The sequence below is a fragment of the Scomber japonicus genome, chromosome 14 (assembly GCF_027409825.1).
Source record: "Scomber japonicus isolate fScoJap1 chromosome 14, fScoJap1.pri, whole genome shotgun sequence".
In the NCBI taxonomy this organism is placed as follows: domain Eukaryota; kingdom Metazoa; phylum Chordata; class Actinopteri; order Scombriformes; family Scombridae; genus Scomber; species Scomber japonicus.
Genome location: NC_070591.1, coordinates 9313997 through 9341423, shown reverse-complemented (window position 1 = coordinate 9341423; position 27427 = coordinate 9313997). Strand labels below are relative to the sequence as shown.

At 41.9% G+C, this 27427-nt stretch overlaps 1 protein-coding gene across 2 annotated transcripts in view; it reads left to right on the top strand.

Annotated features, from left to right (window-relative positions):
• The window catches only part of wdpcp (WD repeat containing planar cell polarity effector), a 70743-nt gene that overhangs the window by 20780 nt on the left and 22536 nt on the right, over positions 1-27427 (top strand). For both annotated transcript variants that reach the window (XM_053332883.1, XM_053332884.1), the window contains exons 5-12: positions 221-291; positions 1419-1478; positions 3059-3173; positions 7802-7938; positions 12488-12679; positions 20386-20989; positions 26288-26476; positions 27075-27198. In XM_053332883.1, coding sequence (XP_053188858.1) covers positions 221-291; positions 1419-1478; positions 3059-3173; positions 7802-7938; positions 12488-12679; positions 20386-20989; positions 26288-26476; positions 27075-27198 — 1492 coding nt within the window. The remainder of the gene's footprint in view (positions 1-220; positions 292-1418; positions 1479-3058; positions 3174-7801; positions 7939-12487; positions 12680-20385; positions 20990-26287; positions 26477-27074; positions 27199-27427) is intronic.

The following is a 27427-nucleotide window of genomic DNA, read 5'->3' as shown; positions in this document are numbered from 1 at the left end:
TGTCACCACCCTTTATTCCCCATGTCACCCGTTTTCATTTTTAGATCTTAACTAAGATATAAAGTTCAACCTTTTCACCCTTTTCCGGTTTTTGTTGCCACATTCTTCTGAAATTCCCATGAATGCCTTTTTAAAAAAAAAAGATTTCTCCAGTTTCTGTTTTTAAAAAGTTCAAGTCACATGATCTCCCAATTCTTCTCGTGTTTTTTTTCCTCCGTAGCTCGAGGCTATTCGTGGACCCCCAGGAACCGCCGACCAGAGAAGCTACGCGATTCGCTGAAGGAGTTGGAGGTACCCGCCTCCTCTGTTCAATCCCCCATCACCTCCCACCCCATCTTCTTCCTCCCTCTGGGGATTTTCTGAGTTTTCCCTTTCCGAAACGGCCGATTGATTAACAAATAGGGGCATTCTCTCTCTTTTCTCCCTCTCCCTTCACTCTCCCTGTCGTTCTCGTTTGTTCTCTGCTCTCCCTCTCCTCTCTCATCACCTCTCTTTCGGCCGAGCTCTGTCATCGAGGGGGATATTTGAGGGGATCAGGGGGCTGCAGGCTGCCCCCTCATCCCTTCCCTTCCTCCCTCCTTCTCTTCCTCCTCCTTCCCTTCCTCTCCCCTCATTCATCCCCCTCTTCCTCCGCCTTTTCCTCCCCCTCCTCGCCTCTGTACTTGTGGCAGTACAGACCTAGCTTTGTTTGCTGGAACCTGTCTGTGGCTGTTACACACGCACACGCACACACTCACACACAGACACGCACTCCCCACCCATCCACCTCCCTCCTCTCACCCGTAACCATTGTCTGAAACTAGAAACACCCCAGCTCACCTCCACATCCCACCCTCCTCCTCCTCCTCCTCCTCCTCCTCTGTCCCTCTCTCCACCCACCCAATCACCCCAGCTGGGTTTGGAATGTGGTAGGAATGACTGACCTTACACACACACACACACACACACACACACACACACACACACACACACACACACACACACACACACACACACACAGAGTCCTTACCTGCATCCTTTTTCAACTCCCTCCCACCCTTTTGCAAGCAGTAACTGCTGCAGTGGCCACCTGTGGTGCCAAGTGTCCGGTACTGTGCCCCACCAAGACAATTAATACAAGTAGGAGCAGAGCTGGCATTACAAAAACACAAAAGTTCACAGTTTTACTTCTGTAGAGGCAAAGAGACACCACATCCTCTCTTTTATTCTTTATGAGAAATTTATGGGTTTTTGTATTTGTTGTCAGAATAAAACTTTTAAACACCTGTTCAAACCCTTTGTTGTGTTGCTGGGAACATCTGTATTGCATCTGGTCTGTTCTTTGAGTTGCATTGACTGCTTGGACACCTCTGTTTGCTCTGTTTCTCTCACCGTCTCCCCTTTTTTTTTCTCTTTGTTCGTCTATCGTGCTCATTCAGGAACTGTTGCAGACCAACACCTGCGTTCACACCAGATGGAGGAACAAGCATTGCTGCCAGGTACACACCCTCCTCAGCCTACCACCTACTGCACACACACACGCACACACACGCACACACATACTTCTTTCAGCTTCAAATAGTGGCAGAAGCTGAGTGTACCTCCCCTGATCCTCCTAGACCAGAGGCCTCATTTATAACTCACAAAATAGGGCTTGAGAGATACACATATTACGTTACAGTACAAAAACTTGACAGGAAAATGTGAGCACTAATATTTTTTTATCTTCTAATACTATGCGATTTTAGTTTTCATATAGTTTGCACCTGTGCTGTCAGGTGCATAGAGCGCACTAGAGACACTGCTGTGGCTGCTACACACACTCAGCTTTCTCCAGTCACCTCACTGGCACATCTTTACCACCTGCACTGATATATGGATTATGTAAATTAGAGAAACACCTGTGTGCTGGATTCTGGAGTAAATATAAATGAAGACAGTGTTTATCATATTTTAGATATTGGTCTCATCAGTCATGCATGTGTCTGTGTACACTACATGCTTAACAAATACCAAGTGGTGAGCTCCGGTGTCCCCGTGCATCCACTACTCCATACACTTAACATCCATGTTCTCCATGATCTTCTGTTAATGCCGCCATTCTCCACAGGAACAACACGTGCATCAATATTCATGAGAGTTTTTGCATTGACCATTTATGGCTCATGGTGGGATTGTACAGGTGGGATATGAGGTGATTGTGATTTATGAAGGGAAAAATACATGCATGCATTCATCTGGGTGTGCAGTTTTAAAAATGTGATTATTTTCTGGCACATGCCATTTTCATCTTTTGTGTGCATATACACTTTTGGTGTAGTCTGTTGCATAAAGGAGGCTCCAGAGCATATATATATATAGAGATTCACTGGACCAGTTATCGGGTCACTTCCAGTTAGCAGGTTATGTCTTCTATGTAATCATAACAACAGTGTGACACTTTCTGATTCCTTCAGGCTAATAGTTGCTTGTCGAGGTAAGATAAGCCCCTCTTTGGACTTGTATAAGGTTGGATTTGCAATAATCTGTAAGGTCCTCATCAGGCCCAAAAAATATGGCCATTTCTTTCAACTTGGAGGTTGTTTGAAAAGATTTTGAAATTCAAATGAGCCTGAAAGGTGTTACTTTTGCTTGTTTTTATTTTTAAGATATTAAACTTTGTATAAGAGGTGACACTTTTGACTCCTTCTTACTCAACCACAGGTTGTGTTTCTGAAAGCAGTTAAAATACTGCGAACAATTAGCTTAAATTAATTTTTGCTGCTTTTCTCAGTAGTAATAGGCCTTTTACATTTGAAGTTACGGTTATAATTCATATTGTATTAAAAGATGCCAACTTTATCATCTCTCCTACATACAATTAAATTAATCCCTTTCTGTTTACCCTTCTGTGTAGTCTCTTTCTAATTAACAACCTTCTAAATTTAGCACACTCTTTGTTTCTGTCCATGTCTGGGCAGAAACAAAAAACATACTAAGGCTCTCATTTAAGTTAAAAAGATTTGAAACTGGACTCCTGTCCTCTATAATCTCAAGAGTACACTAATGTTTTGTTTTTTGTTTGTGTGGTACCTTGCAGCTGATGCTGAGCAATGGAGTACTGGTGACGCTGACTCTAAATGGACCTCAACTCGAACAAGTGTGCGTAGACCGAACATTGGTGGGCCGACTACCAGCCAACACCGTGACAGATGGTTAGTTACACAAACACAAATACAGTGTATTCTATATAACAATAGCTACCCTTTAATCAGTCAAGACCTGTTCTGTGTGTTTATGATTACCTTTCAGGGGGCTAAGGAGCTTATTTTTATCCTTTGGTATACATTTTTATATGTATTTATTTCTTTGAAAAAAGGTTTTCACCCTTTAAGCCAGCACACAGTACACAGTTCATAAAAGCCTCCAGACATTTTTGACTGTAATTTTGGTCACTTCAATGCTGCTGATGCTAATTAGTGCTGTTGCATCACCATGACACCTATTATTGCAGGAAAGAATACCTTCTTCTGTGTTGTTGCGATTCTTGCATTCAGTGAATGAAATTATGGTTTAATATGTGGCTTGAATATTCGAGCAGTTCACCAAGGTTTAAGCAGATTAAGGACACAATCATCATTGTTTCCACTACATTGATGGTCTACCTATCTCTGCCCACAGCCACACACACACACACACACACACACACACACACACACACACACACACACACACACACACACACACACACACACACAAACCCAAGACATTTGCATTAAAATGTTAAGTGTTTCAAGACCACAAAACCATCTACCACTCACTTTCTCCTACACTGTCAGCACCGACTATGTGCTTACACCTGCTCACCACACATGCAGCCTAATATCTACCACACACACACACACACACACACACACACACACACACACACACACAGACACACACACCACTCTCCTCACCACTTTGTCACGCAAACACTCTCTCACACACGCGCACCGACTCACACACATGACAGGTGCCACAGGTGAGCGAGGCGACTCTGGTAGCTAATTGCGGGCAAATCCTTTTGTGCTGTGTGTGTCCAGGGGCCTTCCCTTAAGAGCATCCATCAGTGTTTTTCCTCCATTGCGCATTCCTCAAGGGAGTACCGCCCCCACCTCGCACTGCGCTCCCTCGCTCTGCAGACCTGGCAGGAGAGAATAAGGGGCCGTGGACACCGGCCCAAATCTGCTAATTATTTCTTTCTTTCTGTATCAATTATTTGTTCATAACACCGCCCTCTTTGCTTCCGCCCGAGGTCTCCAGACACCTGATAAAGCCCCCATAGTGCACACTCTCTCTCTCTCTCCCTCTCTCTCTCTTTCTCTATCTCTCTCTCAAACACACACATACACAGATACACACACACACACACACACACACACACACACACACACACACACTCGTTCTTACACAAGTACATATGTAATTACAGACACACAGACATCTTTTTTTATATAGACCAACAAGCATTTACTTATTACTCATACTGACTGGAACTCTCACGCACACACTCACACAAACACACAAACACACGCACACACACACACACACACACACACACACACACACACACACACACACACACACAAACACACACACACACACACACACACATACACACATACACACATGCACAATGGCACATACTCAGGTACACATACACCCACTCACCTCCCGCTGCGCTCCATTCAAAGCCTCAGAGGCACTAATTATTAGAGTAATGGTTGTGAGAGGGTGGGTTCCGGGGATTTTGTGTGTGTGTGTGTGTGTGTGTGTGTGGGGGGGGTGGAGGGAGGGGGAGGCAGCAGGTTAGAGACTGTTCTCACATCTGTCACTTGTTAAATTAGCCTTAGACAATTAAAGTAGAAAGCCAGACCAGATCACACTGTCGAACACATTTAACAATGTACAATTACCGAAACAGTTTACAATTACAATCAAGTTGTGACTGTGTGTGTGTGTGTGTGTGTGTGTGTGTGTGTGTAATATATGCTATGTGGAGGTGTCTTATTCTTGTCTGCATGTATTTGTATATTCAGTCACTGCAGTGTCAGATCAGTTTAATAATAAATGAAACTATAAGTCGCTGTATATTGAACAGGATTTGACAACTTTCTTAAGAAGAAAGGTTCTGAATGCTGAAGAAAATCCTCTTTTTGATTTGCATGGTTTGAATGAAATGCGGGGCCTGGTATGTTTTACGTGTTTGCCGCTCTGAGATAACACTCAACGGCAGCCAGGTCCGCTTTTGTTTCACAATGTGACAAAAAGCAGGCTTACTGTCCGCTCTTAAACTTTGTATTCTTAGTGCTGGTTACCTCTGTGTTTCCACCATGAGCTTTGATTGCATCATAGGTAGCAGTAGATTACATATATTTTACACCATCAAAGTATTACCAGCTTCCTTTGGACGATGTCTGGGCCAAGCTGCGCATATGCTCCACGATTAAGCATCCTTAAGTGTTTTTTCATAGCCGGTTTCATTTACCCATGTTTAAATGTGCTTTGGTTAAGCCCATTGGCCTCTTATGTCAACATGCTGCTGAGGAGATGGCATTAAATGGATTTAGGGGACTGTGTGTATATATGTTTCTGTGCGTGTGTGTGTGTGTGTGTGTGTGTGTGTGTGTGTGTGGTGTGTGAGTCTGTGTGCTTTAATATGTGGTTGGTTTGTTTTATGATTGTGGGTGTGAATGCATTAACTGTATATATATGTGTGTTGGTGTGTGTGGAACTGTGCATGCATAAAACGTGGTTGCAGGCTTGCATGTATGAATGTATATGTAGTGATCTGTGCATGTGTTTAATGTGTCTGGGGGGGTTAAAGTGTGTGTGTGTATATGTGTGTGTGTGTGTGTGTGTGTCTCATGGGGGTGTATCGGGGTGGGTCATAAAGGTCTGGCCCTTAATACCAAATCAGCCACCTGGTTCCAGATTAGGCCACAGCCTGGTTTCATATCCCCTCCTTCATTTGGGACTGAATGGGATTAATCCTAATCCCGTTTATAGACACCCATAGAGATCAATACTAAACTGCATTTAACTTGATTTGTCTGTAATCTATTACAAAGACGCTTACTATTGCATTAAATGTTGTTTCAGAAAGCCAAGGCCTCGTTAATGGCTGTATTTTGCAGTGGTTTAAGCCTTGAACCAGTTTTCATTACAAATGCTTTATAATCCAACTTCAGCATAGGGACAGAGGGATTGCACTGACTCAACTGACCTGGTTTAAAATGCTAGTTTTTCCTGTATTTTCAAGCAATGTTTCACTTCCCTCATGAATATTTGCATATTAATTTGAAATTTTCACACAACAGAACGATTTGAAGTGTAATCATACCAATACCCACACGTTTATAAATACACACATGCCATGGTTAATTGCCGGTTAGATTTCTAAATCTCGGGGTGCAGCCTTACTCGTTCAACTCAAAGCAGGATATCTGAGAGACATGTGTAACAACCCCCCTCCTTTCCATTTAATTGGTTTCATAAACAGATTAATTTGAAGGAGAGGGGGGCTTAATTGCTAATCAGCGTTTCCATGCAGCTCCTGAAGAGTTGAACAGGATCAAGTGTGTTTTTCTACCACAAAAAAGGCCTCAGAGCCTGCAGTGCACTGACAGGAGGGGAAGACAGACAAGAACAGGAGAGGAAAGAGATACAAGGAGTGCAGGGGGCAGGAGAGGAGAGAAGAGAGGGTGGGGGGGACTAGGAGGAAAGGAAAGGAAAAGTGGGAAAAGTAGCAGAGAAGATGTGAAAGAGAGAGGGGGGGAATGGGAGGCAGCAGAGAAACTCATCGTACTCCAAACTAATCGAAACTAAATGATACAGTAAACACGGACCGCAACACTTCATTATAATGAAGTGAAAGCATAGAGAACATTCAGAAAACATCATCAGGATAAAAATATAATTAGGAAGTGCAAAAATAGAGAAAATAATTTGTTGTATAATTAGAAAACTGTACAGTATATTCACCTGCTCACACAAAATAAAGAGATTTAATGACTTAATATAAGAGTGGGGGGAAGCTCTAAGACTTGAATTGGTAACACACATCTTCAGCTCCTATCAAACCATCAAGTGCATCAGAAAACATGAATATTTGGTCATTTAAGCTTCATTTCCTCATGTAAATATCCCAATTAAAGGCATTATGTTTTTATAGAGAACGATTTGGAAGATAGATATTGACCCAGCTGTGTACTAACTTGTATATGCTGACATTTTTGTCATGATTCATGGCTGTGCAAAGAGACAGTGGACTCTTTAAAGGGGACATGACACACTTTTTGAAATTTTATATCATACTGTTATAATGTGATGCAATGTTATGTTATGTCTATGCTTTGTCGCTAATGTTGTTTTATGAGTTGTATATTTTTTTTAACCACCGTATTACGGATCAAATTTGAGGTCAAATATATACACATATTTAATAAGAACAAGACTAAGAAGTGAAATCTGACTGTTAACATTTGTTTATGTAGCCTTAATAAATCTAACCAATCAGAGGCTCATTGAGTGGGGGGCCTTAAAGAGACAGGAGCTAAAACAACCTGTTTCAGACAGAGGCCGAACTGAGGAGTTAAATAAAGAGCTAGTATGAGAAATAAGGATATTTCTGAACTATAAATCAATTTAAGGATATTCCAGTAGAGCCCTAGGATAAAATTTAAGACCTGGAAATGTGCATAATATGATCACCTTTAAATGTCATCTCAATATGATATAGAGGTTGTCTTTTGTTTCAAAACATGATTTTCAATGACAAATGTGGTGATGTCATCCTCAGCGGTGCTGAGTGATCGGCTGATTGTGCTGGCCTTCCTGGAGCAGAGCCAAGTGGCTGCAGTCTACCTCAACAAAAAGAACCTGGACTCCCTTGAGGCTGGCAAGCGAACAGACAAACTCTCGCCCTCTGAAATCAAGGTACAGTCGAAACACATTAATGAAGTGTGCATGTGTTTATGTGAGACAGAAAAAGGTTGAGTCAAAAAAAAGAGTCCATCACTGTCCAACTCTCTTTTTATTCCACTCGCTTGCCAACATTTTATACACTTTCAAATGTGGATTTTTAGTGAAGTCTGGAAACAAAAATATATTCAATTCAGTCACATGATTTTTCTATACATGGCCATTATAAAAAAAAACTATAAGAAACATGGAATGAAAGGTAGAACTAATGAAATAGATTTAAATAAGAAATACCTTTAAAATCCATTATCCAAGTTTGTTTGAATCAGTAGTTTAGTAGACTGAGACACCAGCTGGGTCCCTGTGACAGCCCATGTAACAATCTTCTTTGAAATCTACTCAGTGTATTGGCTGAGTAACTACATTCACCTACAAAATATGCAAATAAGGACCTCAAATACATCTAAAAGGCTTTTGATATCCATTTATTATATTAATTTGGCCTAATGCAGTAGGAGAAAGTGGTAATGTTGGAAAAATCTTGAAAAATGTAAAAAGACATTACTGCTGGATACACATATCCTTTAAACTTTACACCCAAATTGAATGATTGAATAATACAAACCAGTACTCTGTAATTTTTGCCTTCAGTATTCACTGTTTTATGATCAGCTTTTTGTCCACAGTGTGTATTTAGACCCTAAATAATCTCTTTTACAAGGATGTAAATATTGAACAAGTCCTTCCCTCCTTTTATACTCCGACAAACTCTTCAAAATTATGCATTTTTTGTGGTAAACTAGTTTCCACCTTCTTTCTTGTTCCGATGCTGGGTGCTCATCGATAGTTATCAGATTTGCCTTTTCAGGTGTTAAGCCAATGACCTTCAAATGGATCACTTTTATGTTTTCTATTTAAAAGGTGTCTATACTTTATAATTGTAACAAGGTTGGTCAAAAATGATTTGTCTTTTTTAATCAAAGTGATCCCTTGTCATTGATTGCAACCCTCCTGTCATTAAAGGGTAGAGTCGCAGTTCTTAAAGTCTGTCTTAAAACAATAGGCCGCTGCCCATATGAACACTGAAACAGGTGTTTTGCTGCCTGTATGGATTCTTCCTGTTCTCACTGAGCATTAGATCCCTTCTTGATGTGCTTATGATGTGTAAGCAAGGAAGTGATGGGGTGGACAAAATTTACACTCGTCGTGTGGAACAAAAATCTATTTAAAAGTTTATCTGTGGATAATATGAGGCTTGAGCCATTAGACCCAGTCTGAAATAGTTCTCTGTCTTATATTAAGAAGTCCCTCTTTGTGTCTTGCAACAGTGGAAGGATCCTAAAAGGGAGTATGGTACTAAAATGATGGTAACTTTGAATAATATTGAGTTGATTTGACTCATTTGGACTGCTGAAGCCTCATATTATTTTCAGATAAAGTTTTAAATACATTTTGTCATGCTGGGAGGGCTGCAGATTTTGTCCCCTATCGCTTATATGAAGGGACTTCTTAGTGTCCAGTACAAACAGGAGGGATGATTACGACAGGAAATACACGTGTCAATATTCACTGGGGAACCTGACTGTTGTTTCAGGACAGACTTTAATAAAAGGCCTTACACAATCTGTAAATTATTGGTGTTCAATTCCTGTCTGTATCATTGTGTATAATATGTGCAACACGAACTATAGTCTCTAAAGAGTCTTCCATCCAGCATGCAGTCTGAGTAAGTTCATGGGAGAAGGACTTGTGATTGAAATGTGCCCAAGTCGCCTTTAACTCTCTACGTCATCGTTTTCTACATATTGAGAGGCAGTCTGATCTATGAGGGGGCGGAGGGGGGTAATAGGTGTTCATAACCAGTCTGATTATGTGTCATGCCCTTCCTTCCTTCCCCAAAACAAAACTACACTGTGTCCTCCTTCACTAACTGGCTAACCACTAACCCTGGCATTATCACATTACTGCCAGGCCTTTTGTTAAGGTGTGTGTGTGCGTGGGCGTGCACGTTGCTGTGTGTTAAAGCAATCGTTCCTGCCGTGCATCTGTCTCCACAAGCAGAGTCCTGATAAGACACCCTCCCCAACACATACACACTCATTCAGCCACCACGCCATATTGTACACCCCGGTCCTCTTACAGTGCATGTACACACACACACACACGCACACTCAGGCAACCTGCAACATACACACGTGTGCACACGTATGCCCTACTACCCATCCCCCACAAACACACACACTCGCACACAGACACACACACACACACACACACACACATCGCCCTGGTCCAGTGGGCTAAGCTGGAGAAGGGAGAGTGGGGGGCGTTGAGGGGGGGCTAAACTAATCCGGCCCACAGAAAGTGGTTTTTGATTATTGCTGACCAGCAAACGCCAGCAGGAAAAAAAAATCTAGAAGAGGAAAGAGATGGGTAGGGATGGAGGGATGGAGGGGGTACAGGGGTGGGTAGAGATAGAGTGTGTTATTAACCCAGTGATTTTCAGATTTTATTTTTTTTTCTTCTTTTCCATTTCTAATCTGTCAGTGATCTCCCGTTCAGCTGTTTGGGGGCAACTCTTTGTTCCCTTTTATCATCAGATGTACTTCCATCATTTTCATTCGCCTCTGTATTTTGTGTCCAAAGCGAATCCCCTCACCCCCCCACCCAAAAGAAAAACAACACACACACCCCCACCCCACCCCCAAAGAAGAAAGGGCAAGAAGGGCAGACATTCAAAGATTCAAGGATCATTTATTTGCCCAAATATAGAAATACAAGGAATTTGTCTTGGTTCAGCTTTCATAACACGCAAAGGCATTTTTTATATTCAGTAAGAAATATAACAAAAAAAACATTGACACTGTTACGCTGGGTGAGCTCAATAAAATAAAATAAAAGATATAACAAATAAATAAGAATCTAACAATAACATAAAACACAGACTGTCATGATGACACTGTTACGCTGGGTGGAGGCAGGGAGGGATGGAGGGAGGAGGGGTTAAAGTGGCAGGTGCAGGGGCATGGACCACTGAACCCCAAATCTGCTCTACTCATACAGTGCAGCTTGTCGATTTACTAATTTTTGCATGTTCCTTAGCTTGTTTTTTTGTGCTGCCAGAGCAAGAGTTTTTGTTTTTTTTTTGGTATTAATTTCTAATTAACATCCCCATATTCCCCGCTTATGACAAAATGCCTATTTAAAGGGATTTCTGATTTTACAACTGACTGCCCCTTTCCTGGGATTCAGATATTTATTTTGACACAAACCTCTCATTGATTTATTACAACAATTCCAATTATTCTACCTTCTTTTCTCATCTCCTTATGTATGATTTTTTTTGTTTTGTCCTTCATTCATTCATTCAAGCATGCCTTTCTCCTCTATTCCCATTTCCCTAAAGCTGTAGTGCATAAAGACAGCCGTCACCCCTCTCTTACCCCCTCTGTCCAAACCCAAACAATCTACTTTTTCTTCATTACCACCCTTTTATTCCCCCCTCTTTTCCCTTCCTTCACCTCTGTCCTGCCTCTATCTGTCAGGTCCTAGCTACTCTTCAGTGCTGTGACAGAGGTCATGGACGTGTGTGTGTGTGTGTGTGTGTGTGTGTGTGTGTGTGTGTGTGTGTGTGTGTGTGTGTGTGTGTGTGTGTGTGTGTGTGTGTGTGTGTGTGTGTGTGTGTGTGTGTGTTAGCCATCGACTAGCTCATTGTGTTAGTGAGTGTGACCAGAGATAAGGAGTGTATGAAAGGCCTGTATGAATATTGGGGTGTGTGTGTGTGTCTTAAGAGGGAATGAGCTGTGGTGTACATGAAAGGCAGGGTCACAGTCTAAGACCTGCAATTTCACCTGCTTTAAAAGTGCTTCCGGATAGAGAACTGTTTGTTTAATGGTGTGTGTGTGTGTGTGTGTGTGTGTGTGTGTGTGTGTGTGTGTGTGTGTGTGTGTGTGTGTGTGTGCCTTTTTGTACACATATACATATCAGTGTCTCTACATGTATGTACATGTGTATTTGCGTGCATACATGCATGCATTCATGTATGTGTGTGTGTGTGTGTGTCTGTGTCTCTGTGTGTGTGCGCCCCCAAAGCACCACGAGAGCTCATTACTGTGCGCCTCTGTGTTGTGGCCCGTAGAGCGTGGCGGACCTTCCCAAAAATATGCACATCACTAAAACAACAAGCCCGACAGAACAAAACACACACACACACACACACACACACACACACACACACACACACACACACACACACACACACACACACACACACACAGACATTAATAATGGAAGATAAAAAAAACAACCTTAGACATCAACACAAACAAGACGGGGGAAGGACAAGAGAGTGATATTTGCAGCTACAGATGTGGAAGTTTCAGAGCCCTCAGGTGAGTGAATCCACATGGGTGAATCACTGAGGTTAAGGAGCTGATATTCTAATAACTTCCCCTTCTTCATAAGATATATTTTAACTTTGTTGGCGTCTCTGGGTATTCTCATATCGATCTTTATATTGTATTTCCTATCTTGACCCTGTTCTTAGTGCATCCTTCCTCTGCATCAGGTGTCCTGTGTGGAGGTGAGCGGACGGGGACGTAGACTCCTCAGACATGTGGGTCTCAACCGTCTCCAGGATGTGGCGCTGTGCTGGTGGAACCTGGACGAGGCCGGAGAGGAGCTGTGGCCCTGGACTCCTACAAACACGCACAGGGACAATCTGGTCCTGCTGAGCTGCTCGCCTGTAGAAGGCCTCAAGGTAGAAACACACAAACACACTCTTAAAAATATAAAAGTTATGACTATTAAGTTTTCTGACAGGTTAGACGATGAAATCCTTTAATACATGTGTCATTGTCGTGCAGCAAAACACCACAAATCGAGTCTTTTTTTCCACCAGGGCAATATTCACTAATGTAGGGTTCCCTAATGAAAAGTTGTGGAGTGTTGTATTGTTTAAATGGACGGGTTAGTTAATTATTTCCTGTACTCATGGGGCTTGATTTGAACCATGAATCTTCCTTTTTGCTTTTGGAGTTTTCTCATCCATCCTACATCTATGTTTGTGGGCTTTATGGTAGAAGTCTTGTGGGTTTACTGCAGGCATATCACAGTTCAGTACAGTTCAGTTTAGAGACCTCAGGACTTCACTGTTCTTTAAAGATGGAGTGTGAGATCAACAGGTGGATTGGTGCAGTGTTAGCAGTTTCCCAGCTGAACTACAGCAAAGTGTGTTTTTCGAGGGGTCGGAGTTTGGACATCAAGAGCGAGTTAGAACCACCTGAGGTATTTCGGTGATGTCTAACCAGAAGGAGACCACAGAGCAGACCTAGGTTAGACTTGTAAAGGTTACATATCCCGCCTGGTCTGGGAACACTTTGGGATCGCCCAGGATCACACACTGTAACTACAAAAAAAGACCTAAACTATAGTGACAGAAACCGCATATTAATCTGGATGAATTCATTTGATCTTTTGTCACTTTAAGTTAAAAGTGTCACTTCAGGAAAATCCTGTGTTTCAAACAGGAAGCAGCACCACATTTTTTCTAAATTTTGGCTCATTCAAGAATTTAAAACCACAAATTACTGCAACACTTTACAGTAGCATGAAATAGACAAAGCTTACAAATTAGAACATTGTTTCACATATTCAGCAAAAGATTGGCAATTGAAGTGACATATACTATAATGATACTTTTGTTTTGCTTGTTGCACCTTTAGTAGTTGATGATGTGAGGGCGATGGGGGGAGTTGTCTGTCTATAAAATCCTGCTTATGTGTTCTTCAAAGATAAATCAAGCCTTTTTCCATCAGCTCTTATTATAAACATGTCTCACAGGACTTTACAGAGAACAAGCCAAGCTAAATCCAACTAATCAGCCATCAATAATTACAATGATTCAGTAGAGTACACAAAACAAATAAAGTAAGGACACGGAATATGGCATAAAATTGTGTGAATAACCATCACAGAAAATCTTAACTTGAAAGGTTTTTTTAAATACCTTTAAGTACAGTTTTGAAGCCTTAAACTCAGTAACACAAATCATAACTCAAGCTGTTTGTTTATCTTCCCCGACACGCACACACACACTCAGACACACACACAGTGACAAAGCTGCTGTTTTGAGTGGAGAGAGTGAGATTGGGGATGGTGTGTTAGTGACCTCAAGGGTGGCACCTCTCTGTTGCTCCTCCATGCATCGCTATATGAAATAGGCAGGAGAGCTAAGCCGTGGTACAATGTGAAGGAGAACGCCTACACATCCACACAGTTGAGCTCTCACACACACACAGTCACACACGTGCTGTTGACACATCCTCATGGCCTTGGGGCAAAACCCTACCCATGACCCGATTCTGTGTTAACGTAGAATTGGCCTCACGCCGAAAAACCAGATGAAAGATCCCAAATTACCGAACCGGGCTTAACTCCACTCCTCATACCGCGTACCCCGGTAAGCGTATGCAAAATATTCACCGAGCCAAAGCGCAAAGAGAGGGAGAGAGTTTGCAAGAGGGAGGAAAAAGATGAGCGTTACCAATTGCATGCTAGGAAAAACAAATTCACGCAGGAGAGAATGAGGGAGGGTTGGGAGGTGATTGGAAGGGAGGTGTGGGGGGGCACATGAATATTGAAATAATCAAAGCAGATGCTGTTCGCTGCTTTTTTTCCGCTTCTTGTTTTTGGAACACTCTCCACATTTATCACACTCCTTCACCTAGTTTATTCTCTCTGTCTCCTTCAGCACCCCTCCTCCCCCCCCCCCCTCCCCTCTCCTTCGCCTTCTCCTCTCCTCCCCATCCTCCTCTCCTCCTTCCTTCCTCCACGCTTCAAGAACATTAAAGTCTCTTCGTGGGGCTGCGGCATCGTGCTCTAATGAAAGCGTTTGTTGTCATTTTTCAGATGCGCGGTGTGAAATTAAGCGAGCAGTTTATGTAAGAGCCGTGGCGGGAATCAAACGCCGGGCACACATCGGGAGACGCCAGCTACTTCAATCACTTCAAGCTCATATATATGTTCCTTTTGTTCAGTTCGCTATCTGCCGCACTAAGCCAATTTTCTAGCCAGTCTCTCGGCATTTAAAAAAGTCTGATTTCTTTCCCTATGTGGTCTTAATTCGTATGCTCCCCCCCCTCACCCCCCACCCCCCACCCCCACTCCTCGTGCTGATAAGTGGAGCCACGGCACGCAGGGGGGTGTAGGGTGGGAAGGAGAGAAAAACACATACAGTTCGGGTTTTTATGCAGCCAGTTAACATTTTTAATGATCCTTCCTTCATGCTTCTCTCCCTCAACCCCCAACAAACACAAACACACACACACACACACACACAACATTTGCTGGAATTTAATAATCTTAATGAAATGAAAACACCAGATGAACGTTTTCTTGCATTTGTCTGTGTGTGTGTGTGTGTGTGTGTGTGTCTGTGCATGTTTGCGAACATACTTATTTTTGTTTTTGTTTTTTAAAGCGTATGACTATCCTGTTATCTGTCACCAAACAGTTTTTCTGCAGCTGTTTGATCGGCATTTTGTGTGATTTCTGTCTTATTGACTTTGGCACTGTGCTGTGTGGCATTTGTCTCTAGTAAAACAAGAAAAAAACAAATTGTCCATGAAAGACAAACCTAAATTAAATCATTGGTACATAGAAAAGAATGTATAGTTGCAGGGAAAATTAAGTATTTCAATCTTTACTTTATCTCAAATGCAAGAAGTGTTATTTGGTTCTAAATTATTCATGTAAAACAGCAACATTTGCCTCTAAAACATAAGCTGCAGTCTTCATATGGAGACTTAAAGCATAGTAGAGTAGAAAGCACATTTTTCTGCAATGCACTGGAATCATATTCGGACCATGAAAGGGTTGGGTGTTGAATGCAAAGTGCAGAATTTCTCCCAAGCTCCACTGCTTTGTAAAAAATCACACTAGATACACTGGTTCTGCAGTTTCAGGTCCAGTGAATAATATTCCCTCCGCACTACAATTATGTTCAGTGGTACCAATTATGGCAGTTATGGTGTGAGGAATATTTTGGCTCGTAATCCCGCTGTGCCTGTGCATTTTCTCACATCAGTACCTCAACTCTAACCCTAATTCACATACCTAAAACTTCCCAGTCCCATCCCTCCCTCCCCCCGCCCCCTCCAGAACCCCCTCATCCCTTCATCCCTCGACTCTCCTCCGAGTCCCTCCGTCTCTCTACCCGTCTCTCCCTGTCTTTCTCTGCTCCGTGAGCTGGAAAATTGGCTTCAAAAGGCCACTGCTGTGAACAAGGGCCAGCCACACAGTTGGGCCCGTCCGCTTTATCTTTCACGCCACGGAGGGGGAAAAAAGGTGCCGGCGAGAGAGAGAGAGGAGAAGAATGGAGAAGAATAGTTTTGACCAGTCACTGAAACCAATAACCAGGAGAAAGCTACTTACCAGAGGCCTCTCTCTCTCTGTCTGTCTGTCTCTCTCTGTCTGTCTCTGCTCTCCTTGCATCTTTCTCTCCATGTCTCCACCCCCACTTTTTTTCTTCCTTTTCTCTCTCTCTCTTTCTTTACTCACTTCCATTCCCACTCTTTCTCATTGTCTTTTCTGCATACACTTTGTCTGTCTGACTCTCTCCTTCTGTCCCTCACTTCCTTTTCAGTCACCTGCTCACTTCCTCTCTTGACCTTATTCATAATTTTTCCATTTTATGCTGTCAGAACCAGAGAATACGGTACGTTCAGCTGCCACGATATACACCAGAGAGCTCACAGGCAAACAAAGCTGTGCCTTTGTGAATATATTGAAGTGAAACATAGGTACTGTATTTCAGAAGTCCTTTCTCTTCTCTGCTTGTAAGTACTGACTGATGTTTTGGATATCAAAATATAGTTTTATGAGACTTTATTCATGCAGCAGAGATATACTCAACAGCCTCAGTCAGCGTTGTGAGATCAATACACAGAAAAACTCCTCTCATAGTCGTCCTGAAGTCACCTGACAGACCACCTGCTTTTTTTGTGAACATTTATGCATATCATTATGAATAGCTTACATTTTCATAGTAGTAAATGCTGAGCATGCAGCTTTATTAGTTGGTTAAAGAGGTGACTGTGAGAGTTTGTGCATTAATCAGCTGCAGGTAAAGTATCTCGTAACTTGTCTTATGCTAACATGAATGTTTGCAGTTTGTAAGAGTTTTTGGTTAAGATTCAAATCCCGAAACCTTGAAAGAGTTGCTGCCATCCTCTAATCTTCTAATCAGCTGTGTTGCTTTCAGTGGCCTTTAGCTTTCCTTTGCTTTTCGGTCCACATGGAAAAGACACTGAGGCACAGCAAGGTCTTAAAGATGACCCACAGTCCAAATGCTGCTGTGCTGGCTTTAATAAATGTGACTGGGAAAGGGTGTTTTCTATATTGAATTGTCTACAGAAGCATTATTTAGATTTGTCCTTTTAAATATTGCACTTTTATGTAAGTCTCAAAGCCGCTCCAAAAGAGCTATTGATGGAAAGTGGAGCACTAAGTTCATCTTAGTCAATAAGTAAATCAGTTGAGCTCAGGGTCTTTTTGTAAAGTTAGGAGATAAACAATGTAGCTGTAGTGTAGTTGCTTAATATTGGCTTTAAATATCTAAGACCTGAAGGCCTTTTAAATATTAATAAAAGTAAACTTAAACTGAACCCTAAAATGTCCTGGAAGCCAGCTTAATAAGGCCACAACTGGAGCAATATACTATCTAAATTTTGTGTGTGTCAGAGATATGATTTCTGTAATAATGATTATGTGATTGAGGATTTTCTTGTAGATTAATGGATTTTCGATCTAGCTATAACTCCACTGTATAATATACTTTATCTTCAAACATCCATGTAACATTGAGGAAATGACAAATCAATGCATTGACATTTGAGGCCCATTACATACTGTGTGGAGCTGTCTCGCAGGGTAATCCCTTTTATTGACTGTAACGCTGGGTGGAAATAACCCAAATATCATTGAAGTGATTCCATTTTTATATTTTTCAATAAGGAGCGGACATTATCCCACGTCATCCATGTTTTTTTGTGTTATGTTGTTAAAATAGACATAAGACAAAACACAGATTGGTCTTAAATCCAAACTAGAGTGAAGCAGTGGCTTGTCGCAGGTGTTTGCACCAGGCCATGCAGAATTTGCTCTTTGCCTCTGAGCTTTAGCTGACACTGCCCCCCCCCCCCTCCTCCTCCTTTCCTTGGAAGTTCACCTGTCAGGGGAGGCAGAGCTGAATCAGCTGCACCTCATCCCCCGATGGTGCCATGGTGGCATGCTGGCACAGCGGGCACTAGCAAGTTGGGCAGAGGATGAAAAGCTGAGAGGATGAGATGTGGTTGGGGGGTCAGGGTTTGTGGAATTGAAGTAGGTCTTGTGATTCCTGTGACAGCACTCTGTGGACGGACTATGGTGCCTCGCCTGCTATGTGTTTGTGTGCAAGTTTTTTAAATGCAATTGTCACTTTTTTTTCCAAGCAGAAATGTAGCTATCCAGAGAACCGCACCCTTCCAAGGATACTCCACCCCTTACATGCATTGCCTGCTGCTTCAAATAAACACACACACACACACATACACACAAACACATACACACACAGCACCCACCCCCTGGGGAGCAGCAGGAGCTAGCTCTGGGGGATTATGGAGAGCAAAAAAAAAAAAAAAAAACCTTTCAGGAGGACAGTCATCTGCTTCTCTCCTGCTGTAGACCATGGGCAGGCAAAATAAACTCCCTTCCTCCCTCTAAGTCCCTTTTTGGCTATGCCTGCCAAAAAACTGGGCCGGGCAGCTTTGCGAAAGGAAAGGAAAGCAGGCAGGCAGCCGATCCCTCTTTCTGTCTACACGGCGAAAAGAAATGGGCTCATTTAGCCAAAGCTGCCACGGTCAATGCAGGGCTCTGATAGAGGCTTTGCTAAGGTGAAATCCCTCATGAAAAGCTCTGTTAGTGACTATGGAACTGTTGGGCTGCTGTTTAGTACAAGCTGTTGTCTCCTGTCATCCACCTACTGTTCCCAGTTCCTTGTGGGTGTTTTATCGACAGTACCACCGGTGACACGGCCTATCTCCCTCAGTGTCAATGCTCGCTTGCTTAGCAGGGCCATTGTGCCCACTCCCACCAACTGGTTGTGATCCAGGTGTGAATAATATAAATTCTGGATGTGACCATTGGTCAGATAATTCCAAGCTTTTCTTCATGTATCATCCTCTTTATATAGAAAAAGGCTTGTTTCTTGTCATTCAGACCATGTCTAGTGTTGAGCTTTTGGCTCCTCACACAGGTAAACAGGAGGTTGTTTATCACTGGGTGCCGAGTGCCAAGCTGTAGCATGCTAAGGGAGAAGATGTTGTTGACCTTGAGTTAAAATGGAGTGCTTATCATTAGCTGTCTTGATTGACAGTCGGGTGTTTATGAGTAAAGTGGAAGGCTATATTTCTTCCATCTCCAGGGGGGATTTGGGGCTGCTGCCATGGTATGACTCATTTTTCTGTCCCTGTTTTTCTTTCATGTGTTCTCTTTCTTTCTCTTTCCTTATCATTCTTTTATTTTTAAAATGGGTTGGTTCATTTACGTTATTGCCACAAGTCAGTAGTTTCCAAGTCCAAAACAGACAAAGATGTAGCAATTTAGAGGATACCGGTTCAATGTTCTCAGTCTTATCAATAAGGCTTGATCTTCATTTCTTAATGGTTATATTCTGTTTACCAACTGCACCACTGTAGAGTTAATGGGGATGTTTGGACCAAAAACAGATACAGACAGAATAGAAAATGTACAGCAGTCTTCTAGGTGTGATCGATTTATCTTTCTTTTTCCTGGTAACACATAATGAAGTGTGCCGGAATTGCAGGAAGTAAATTAAAAATGTCGATTCACAATTGAAAGTTTAAAACTAACCTATATATTCTTCAACATGGCGTCTTGGATAATTTACAGGTTTATGTCATTGTTAAAAAAAGCTCTTAGAGGCTGAGCTCTCTCAGCCTCTAAATCAAGAGTTCTTGCACATTCAATGCATCGTAGTTTCTTAATTAGTTGCTTAATTTATTCAACAAGTTTCACAAACAAAAACAGTCACACTGAAAGAGGTCATTCCTCCTGTTCATACTGACTATTAAAAGCTCACCTTCAAATGTGATTTGAATGTAACTCATATCAAGTGGTTACCTGCTGCTAACCCTAACCCTGTTTTAATAAAAATTGTGAACCTTGTCCTTTAAAGCTCAGTAAGTAAGCAGATGTTTTCAAAACTAAACTACGAATCGAAAAGTAAATGGTTTAGAGTAAGAATATATTACTTTGAATAAATAAATGTTAGCAGTTCAATTTGTACTGGATATGTAAATGTGATTTATTGGGTCAGATGGGAAAACGATCAAGTGTGGATCAGTTGAACTTTTGAACTGCTTCATTTAATTAACACTCTCTCTTTACCTCTGCTCCCTCTGCCAGGTCCTCAGCTCTATCCGGACTGAAAGCAACCCTCTGGACTGCTGCTTCAGTCGGCTCCAGCCCTACCAGATGCTAACAGTGGAGCTCCCCGCTGGACCCCAAGGATCCAGTGAGGAACCCTGGGCTGACACCTGTGTGTATGAATGTACCCGAGGGCGCATGCACCGTCTTTCTGTCACCCGAATCCCACTGCCTTCCCATCCTGTTTCCTGCTTACGTCACCCATGTGAGACAACACTCCTCCTGGGCTTAAGTGACTCCTCACTGGTACTGTACGACCAGCGACGGGGGGTATCTCTACTGGCCTCCTGCCCTGTGCCAGCCACCCTCCTCGCCTGGCATCCTGCTGGGGCCGTGGCCATGGTAGGGGGAGGGCACGGGGAGCTGATGTGCTTTGATGTGGGCTTGGCACCTGTAAGCATGGCACTGGTAGCGGAAGAGGTAGCTCCGGTTGCCACACTAAGACTATCTCAGCACCTGCGCTGCTCTGGAGGCCTGGAGGGACTACAGTGGGGGACTGGCCTGGACGGAGGCCCAGAGGGGACAGATACACTGATGCTGGCCTTTCATGGGGGACCACTAGCAGCCTTGAGATTCCGACTAGGTACGTAAAATGAATTAGAAAATGCAATTTGAAGAACAATTTACTGTTCTTATAAAATAGCGTAAGGAAATAAAATGTAGGAAGTTGTTAATTGTACACAACTCTACATTAGTGCTGCAATTAACCATTATTGGACAATCAGATGATATTTATTTGATTGATTGGTAAACAGCTAAGTCACTTAAAAGCCTTAAGACCAAGATGATGTCTTAACCCTTAAACAGGCAACGTGCACCAGAAGTACATACATAGATAGATTTATATAGCTTAATAGGGGCCAACGTATCCTGGTGGAGATGCAAATCATAAAATCCAAAATATCCAAAATATTTTTTAAATTATTTGTGGAAATGTTTACTTAAGGTGTAAATAAAATAACTAGTAACATCAAAGTAAATAAAAATAATAATTTTCACATCTCATTTTCCACTCCTGCCTGTTTAAGGGTTGAAAATTGCTTGTTGCTTGTATAATTAACGAACCGGAAGTCAAAGATATGCAATTATGGTACAGAGCAAAGCTTATTGATAAAAAATGTTGATTCATTTTCTTTCAATCACCTAATGAAACACCTAATAATTTAATTAAGGCATTAACAAAACTCAGTAAGTTTAAAATCAGACTCGTTCATTTCTTTATCATGTCAAATGTCTCAAAGCAGCAGCAGTAAGAACAGTTTCAAACCACACTACAACAAGTTGCCAACCCTTAAAATTCATTTCCATTTTCCATTCACTTTTTTATCATAGAAAATTATTTATAAACCCTCCACACCATCACCATCACCTCCTACTAATGAAGGTTCCCCTCCTCCCTCCAGAAGCTCTTCCTCTGTTTTGGATCTGACACTCTCTCTGAACTCCGCTGTGTAAATACGGCAACCGAACGGTCCTAGTACCTCTTCACTGCTGAGGGAAGTTAATTTGTTGACGGGCGGGAAGGTTAGCAGGAGTCACGCTCTCAGAGGTCATTCAATAATCGCCCTGGGGCAAGAGCCCCCCAGGTGCATTCTGGGATGCATTTTTCCGATAAATCGTTTACAGTGGCTGCGCAGTCCCTCGGGGCCCACAGATAAAGTTTGCCAATCAAAATTTTTTTTCCGAAGCAGCCACCTAACCCTCGAACACACGCTCATACACTAACATACACACAAACACAGCTTTGTACACACTCACGCATACACACATCCGGCGTCTTTAATTGTGACTTTGGAAAGAAGATGTGACAGTGGCACGCAGCTCTCTGCTGAAGTTTGAAAGCAGTGAGTGTGGGGGCGGATGGAGGTAGGTAGAAGATTGTGTGTATTTGAGTTTGTGTGTTTGAGGGTGTGTGTTTGTCTGTGTGTATTCAACTGCATTTGCCTGTGTGCACAGGGAAAGGGGAGGGTGTCTTCCAACAATAGCTTTCCCTCCTCTGATGGTCTGCCAAGGTTTTGATGAAGAAAGTCACTGCACGTCTTTTCTCCATGATAATTCCCCCCCCACCCCCCCCACCCCGCACGTGTGTGTATTCTTCTATTTCTGTGCTTCTATGCGCACACACATACACGCACACAAACGCATAAACACATAAACACATAAACACACAGACACGCACACACTCCAACTCATTTGTTTGTTTGCTTGCGCTCCTTCTCTGTATTGACTTGTTTCATAAGGCCCGCTACATGACAGAAGGAGTGAGTCGGGAGGCGGCGAGGAAGAAAGACTTGGCCAAGCTCCAAGTTCTCTTTTTTCCATAGGAGGCAGCCCTCCCTGGTGCCCCCCCCCCCACCCTCACCTCCCTACCCCCCTGCCTGTACCGAGTTATCTCATCTGGGCACACGTTAGCCGTGGCTAGGCCTGCACCGGTACAGGCTGTGGAAGGGCAGACCAGGGAATGTGCTGCAACACGCAAAAGAAATAGTAATTTTTTAGCGAGGATGAGAATTTAGTGAAATATGATTGATGTTTAAAGTGTAATTACATAACCGAGTGTAACTAGTTTTTTAAAAGAGTGAGACCAAGCTGGTGCGTCTTTATTAAACAAACAGAATATTACTCCACAGGCATTGAAGTAACATGAAGTCAGACTCCCTTGTCCACTGCTCCTCTTGCTAATTTGGACACAGAGCTCATTTGTTAATCACTTTTATCAAACAAAGCCTACCCAGGGTGACAAATTGAGTTTAAACCCATTAGTATTCTTAAAATTTACTAATACAAAACCAGCCTTTTGACCAGACTACAAAGGACTCCTTCCATTTGGAACTTTAAGACATTTTAATTTCAGATATTAAGATCTACAGAGCTATTCTTGACAATATAATAACACTTTTAATTGCCGATATTTTCATATTAAATGCTGAGCTTTAGATAATCATTCATATCCGTGCAATTGAACTCAGAGTCAGCTGTAGCAGAGAGACATTTTCTCCTCTCTGAAGTCTTCTTGTCATGTTGATAGCGCACAGTGTGAGCGCTCTTTCTTCGTGGCTGTTTGTTTACGCTGCTGCCGAAGCCGAACTCGTCCTGCTTGGTGTTGTTTTGTGTACCGTGTTGTGACTGAGCTGGTCAAATAGGTGTTAGTGTAGACGGGTGTGGGAGCGAATCAACAAGGAGCCATTGTTTTTGCACAGGGTTAGCTTGGAGGAGCAGACGTTCACGCCCAACACAAGGACCCCTACGCACGCACACACACACACACACACACACACACACACACTCACACATAAACATAGACACACACACACACACAAACCGCTCAACGCTCAGCTGATGTATTAGCCACATTAGCCCACTCTTTAGGGGATTTGGGGGCTTGCTAATTGCCAGCTTGTCATTTTAATTGCTTGTACACCCACATGCGCGCACACACACACACACACTTACAAAGACACACACACAAGACACACAACTTCTTCAATTAATTAAACAATGAGTCAGTGCTGACTTTGACTTGCTGCAGCCTGGTCCATTGACAGTGCTGCTGTTGGTGATCACTAACACTGTCCAGAACCGTGGCACCATTCAAAGTGCTCCATAAAATGCATTAAAGATGTTAGAAAAGACACATAAACACACTAATATGCTAATTAACAAGTTAAGTAAGACTAGTTAGAGTTACAGTGCAGTAATGAGTTGTAAGTTGCTCCTGATGCAACAAATGATCTATCAAATTGGCTGGAATTCAAATTAAGATATATTAAGTTTATTCTATCTGTGTGCAGAATCGTAGCTAAAAGCCGCTTCACCCTGTTGTAGCTCTGACTCGAGGTATTACCTAGAGCCCGACCGGCCAATACTGGGGGGGGGGGGGGTTAAGTTATATATGCAGCATTTTCTGACCCTTTTTCTTTATTCAAGTTGAATATATGCATATTTTGTTTTTGGTTTTTTTATTTGTTCTGCATGTTTTCTTTTATTCATAGAGCTCTAATTCATTTTATACAATAAAGTTTATTGTTAAACTGTAAAATATCGTACCTTCATTACATTTGAGGGATCATTACAATATATTGATATGGGAATTGGTTTATTCCCTAGTATTGGCATTGACCCCAAAAATCCAGTATCAGTCGGGCTCTAGTACTACCAGTTGACTACTCACTAAGGCTCTAGGGACCCTGCTGGATTTACACTCTTTAAGTAGATCAGAAATGTTTGTACAATGATTTATAAACTAGCAGCAGCACATAAAATCTATTCTGTGAGTAACTGGAAGCCAGTGTGAAGATTGAAGGATGGGAGTTATTATGATGTAGTATGTCCAAATTTGGTTTAATGACTATATGACATCGTAACATGATCCTAGGAGCATGAATGAGAAAAATGTCTTAACGTGGCACTTTCAGAATTCTTACTTGAAGTTACGTTAGTTACCATTTATTGCAGCACACATTTAAGTATGGCGCTCCTGCGTCGCTCCAACGCTCATCACGTGCACATCGGCCTTTTTCCCTAAACAAGTCTGCAACAAATCCTCCTACTGTTGTACCGTGTACCATCGTGATCTAGTCACAATGGATCATAATCACCCCTGGCATTCAACACCTTCACTTCCCGTATGTGCCGTCTTTGTGTCAAGCCGCACACACACACCTCTGCCCTTACACACACAGAAGGAGACACCTGCACTGCCAGTAAGAGTACAAAACCTCGTCCTTCCATTATTCAGCAGAGTCCTAATCTGCTCTGTCCCTCACACACACACACACACACACACACACACACACACACACACACACACACACACACACACACACACACACACAAACAAACAAAAGCATAATCAATATCACCTCTGGTTAAAAGGCATAATCAATTGCAGCGTCCCTCTCATCATCACTCATCACAATAAAAAAAACAACCAAACTTAAAGCACCAGACAGTCTGATTTGAATCAAATTTAAGCAAATCATTTGAACTTTTGGAGAACGAGAACGTACTGTATGCTCAATATTTTTACCAGTATTTATTAGATGTATTTAAACAGATGTTAGTTCGCTGTTGCATTTGCATTTACACACACACAAACACACACACACACAAATACACACCAGGGATTAAACAGACTTCCCAGCTAATTGATTGACAAGTCGATGCCCGTCTGAACAATCTAGTGATGCGCCTCAGAGTTTAGACCGATCCACTGGACACTTACTTAGCTTAAGTAACACACTGCAACTGCGAAAACCTTATACTTACAGTACCTTACTCCATAATGCAGATTTTCCACAGAGTTGAAAGAATAGATAGATTTTTGCATATTTTTTCCTTCATATTTTATCATTTATCATCTAAACCTTTTGATACATCCTGACAGGAGGCTTTTATATATAGTTTAACCCTTTACATACTGTTCAAATTCTGACTCATTCATTTGTCTCTACACCTATTCACATTCATAAATTCCCCATCAGTCATTAATTATTTGATTAATCCTTCAATTGATTAATTTTATGGAAAAAAAGACATCAAAATCACAGTTTTACAAAATATAATGAATACAGCAACATGTTTAAATGCTGATTTTTCTCATTTTTGTACATTTGCATATATGAAAATGTGTATCATTTTTGTAAACTGTGGATCACATTAAGAAAAATCTGACAAAAATAAATGCGTATAAGGTGTTTTTACAGCTTTCAAACTGTATAAACAGGCTACATTTAACCCTGCACAGTAAGTAAGGGTTACATGAAGATTAATGACATCCATCTCAGTTTTGTTCCTTTTATCATTTGTTAACTGCATCATCATAAAATGCAATGTATTCATTCATTCAAACTTAAAATTAAACTTGTGCTCATTGTGACAGGCGCTGTGACCGGGGGCCAGATGGGTCATGGGGAGCTTCTGCAGCAGCGGCTGCGTTGTGGTCAAGTCAGAGAGGCGCTGGGCATCCTGGAGGCCATGGACTGGAGCACCATGGGAGACGAGTGCTTTCGAGGCCTGAGCTCCGTCACCAACCACCTGCTGAGGCTGGAGCTGAACACAGAGAGAGAGGGTGGGGTTCTGGGTCAAACACTTTAAGCTATGTTAAAATTTAAAGATCCCCTCCAGACATGTTTTACGATGAATATAAAATACTCTACTTATTGAATGATAATTTGTGTCTGACATGGTTTTTCCACAAAAAAAAAGTTCAGTTATCTTGTTAAAATGCTCAAGATACTTGTTTTTTCTCATTGAATATCCCAAAATATATAAATGTGCAGATATATTTCATTTCAAAAGTTTAACTGCTCATACAAACTGCACACAAATCATGCTCATAGGCCTGCACAGATTAACGTGAAAACAGCCTTCTTGCATCAAACTGCACACACGTCATTCTGCACAGTGAAGCTCAAATATTAAACTGTAAGAACAACAAGAAAAACACATTTTTGAGTGGAGGGGGGCATTAAAGCAGCACTGATGCCACAGTATTATGTTCTATAGCAGAAATCTGATATTGTAAAACATGTTAAATATCTGTCTTTCGCTGCTTGGTATTAATTGTTTGCTGACACATATCTCACATGATCCCATGAATATAATTTTTCTCTTTTTGTTTTCTTTCTTTATTGTTTTAATTGTGAGTGTTTCTATTCTGTCTGTAGCCCAACTAGAAGCAGCACTGGGTGTGTTTTACGCCCCACCTGCCCCTCTCTCTGACACAGTGATACTGGAGTACAAGAAGGGAGTCTTAAAATACGCCCGCCGCTTTTTTCACCACCTCCTCAGGTAACACACACTGTCCTGTAGCTTAATTCATCTAAATACATACAGTATTAACTAAGACCAGACCGATACTGGAGTTTTGGAGCCGATACTGATATTAAGAACTAAAGAAAATTCTGATATGTCAGCTGATAATTTTGTATATAAAGAATACATAAACACACATTTTTGCATTGATCCTTTAAATGTGGTTATCAAACACTTGTACATATTGGACAACATATATACGCTG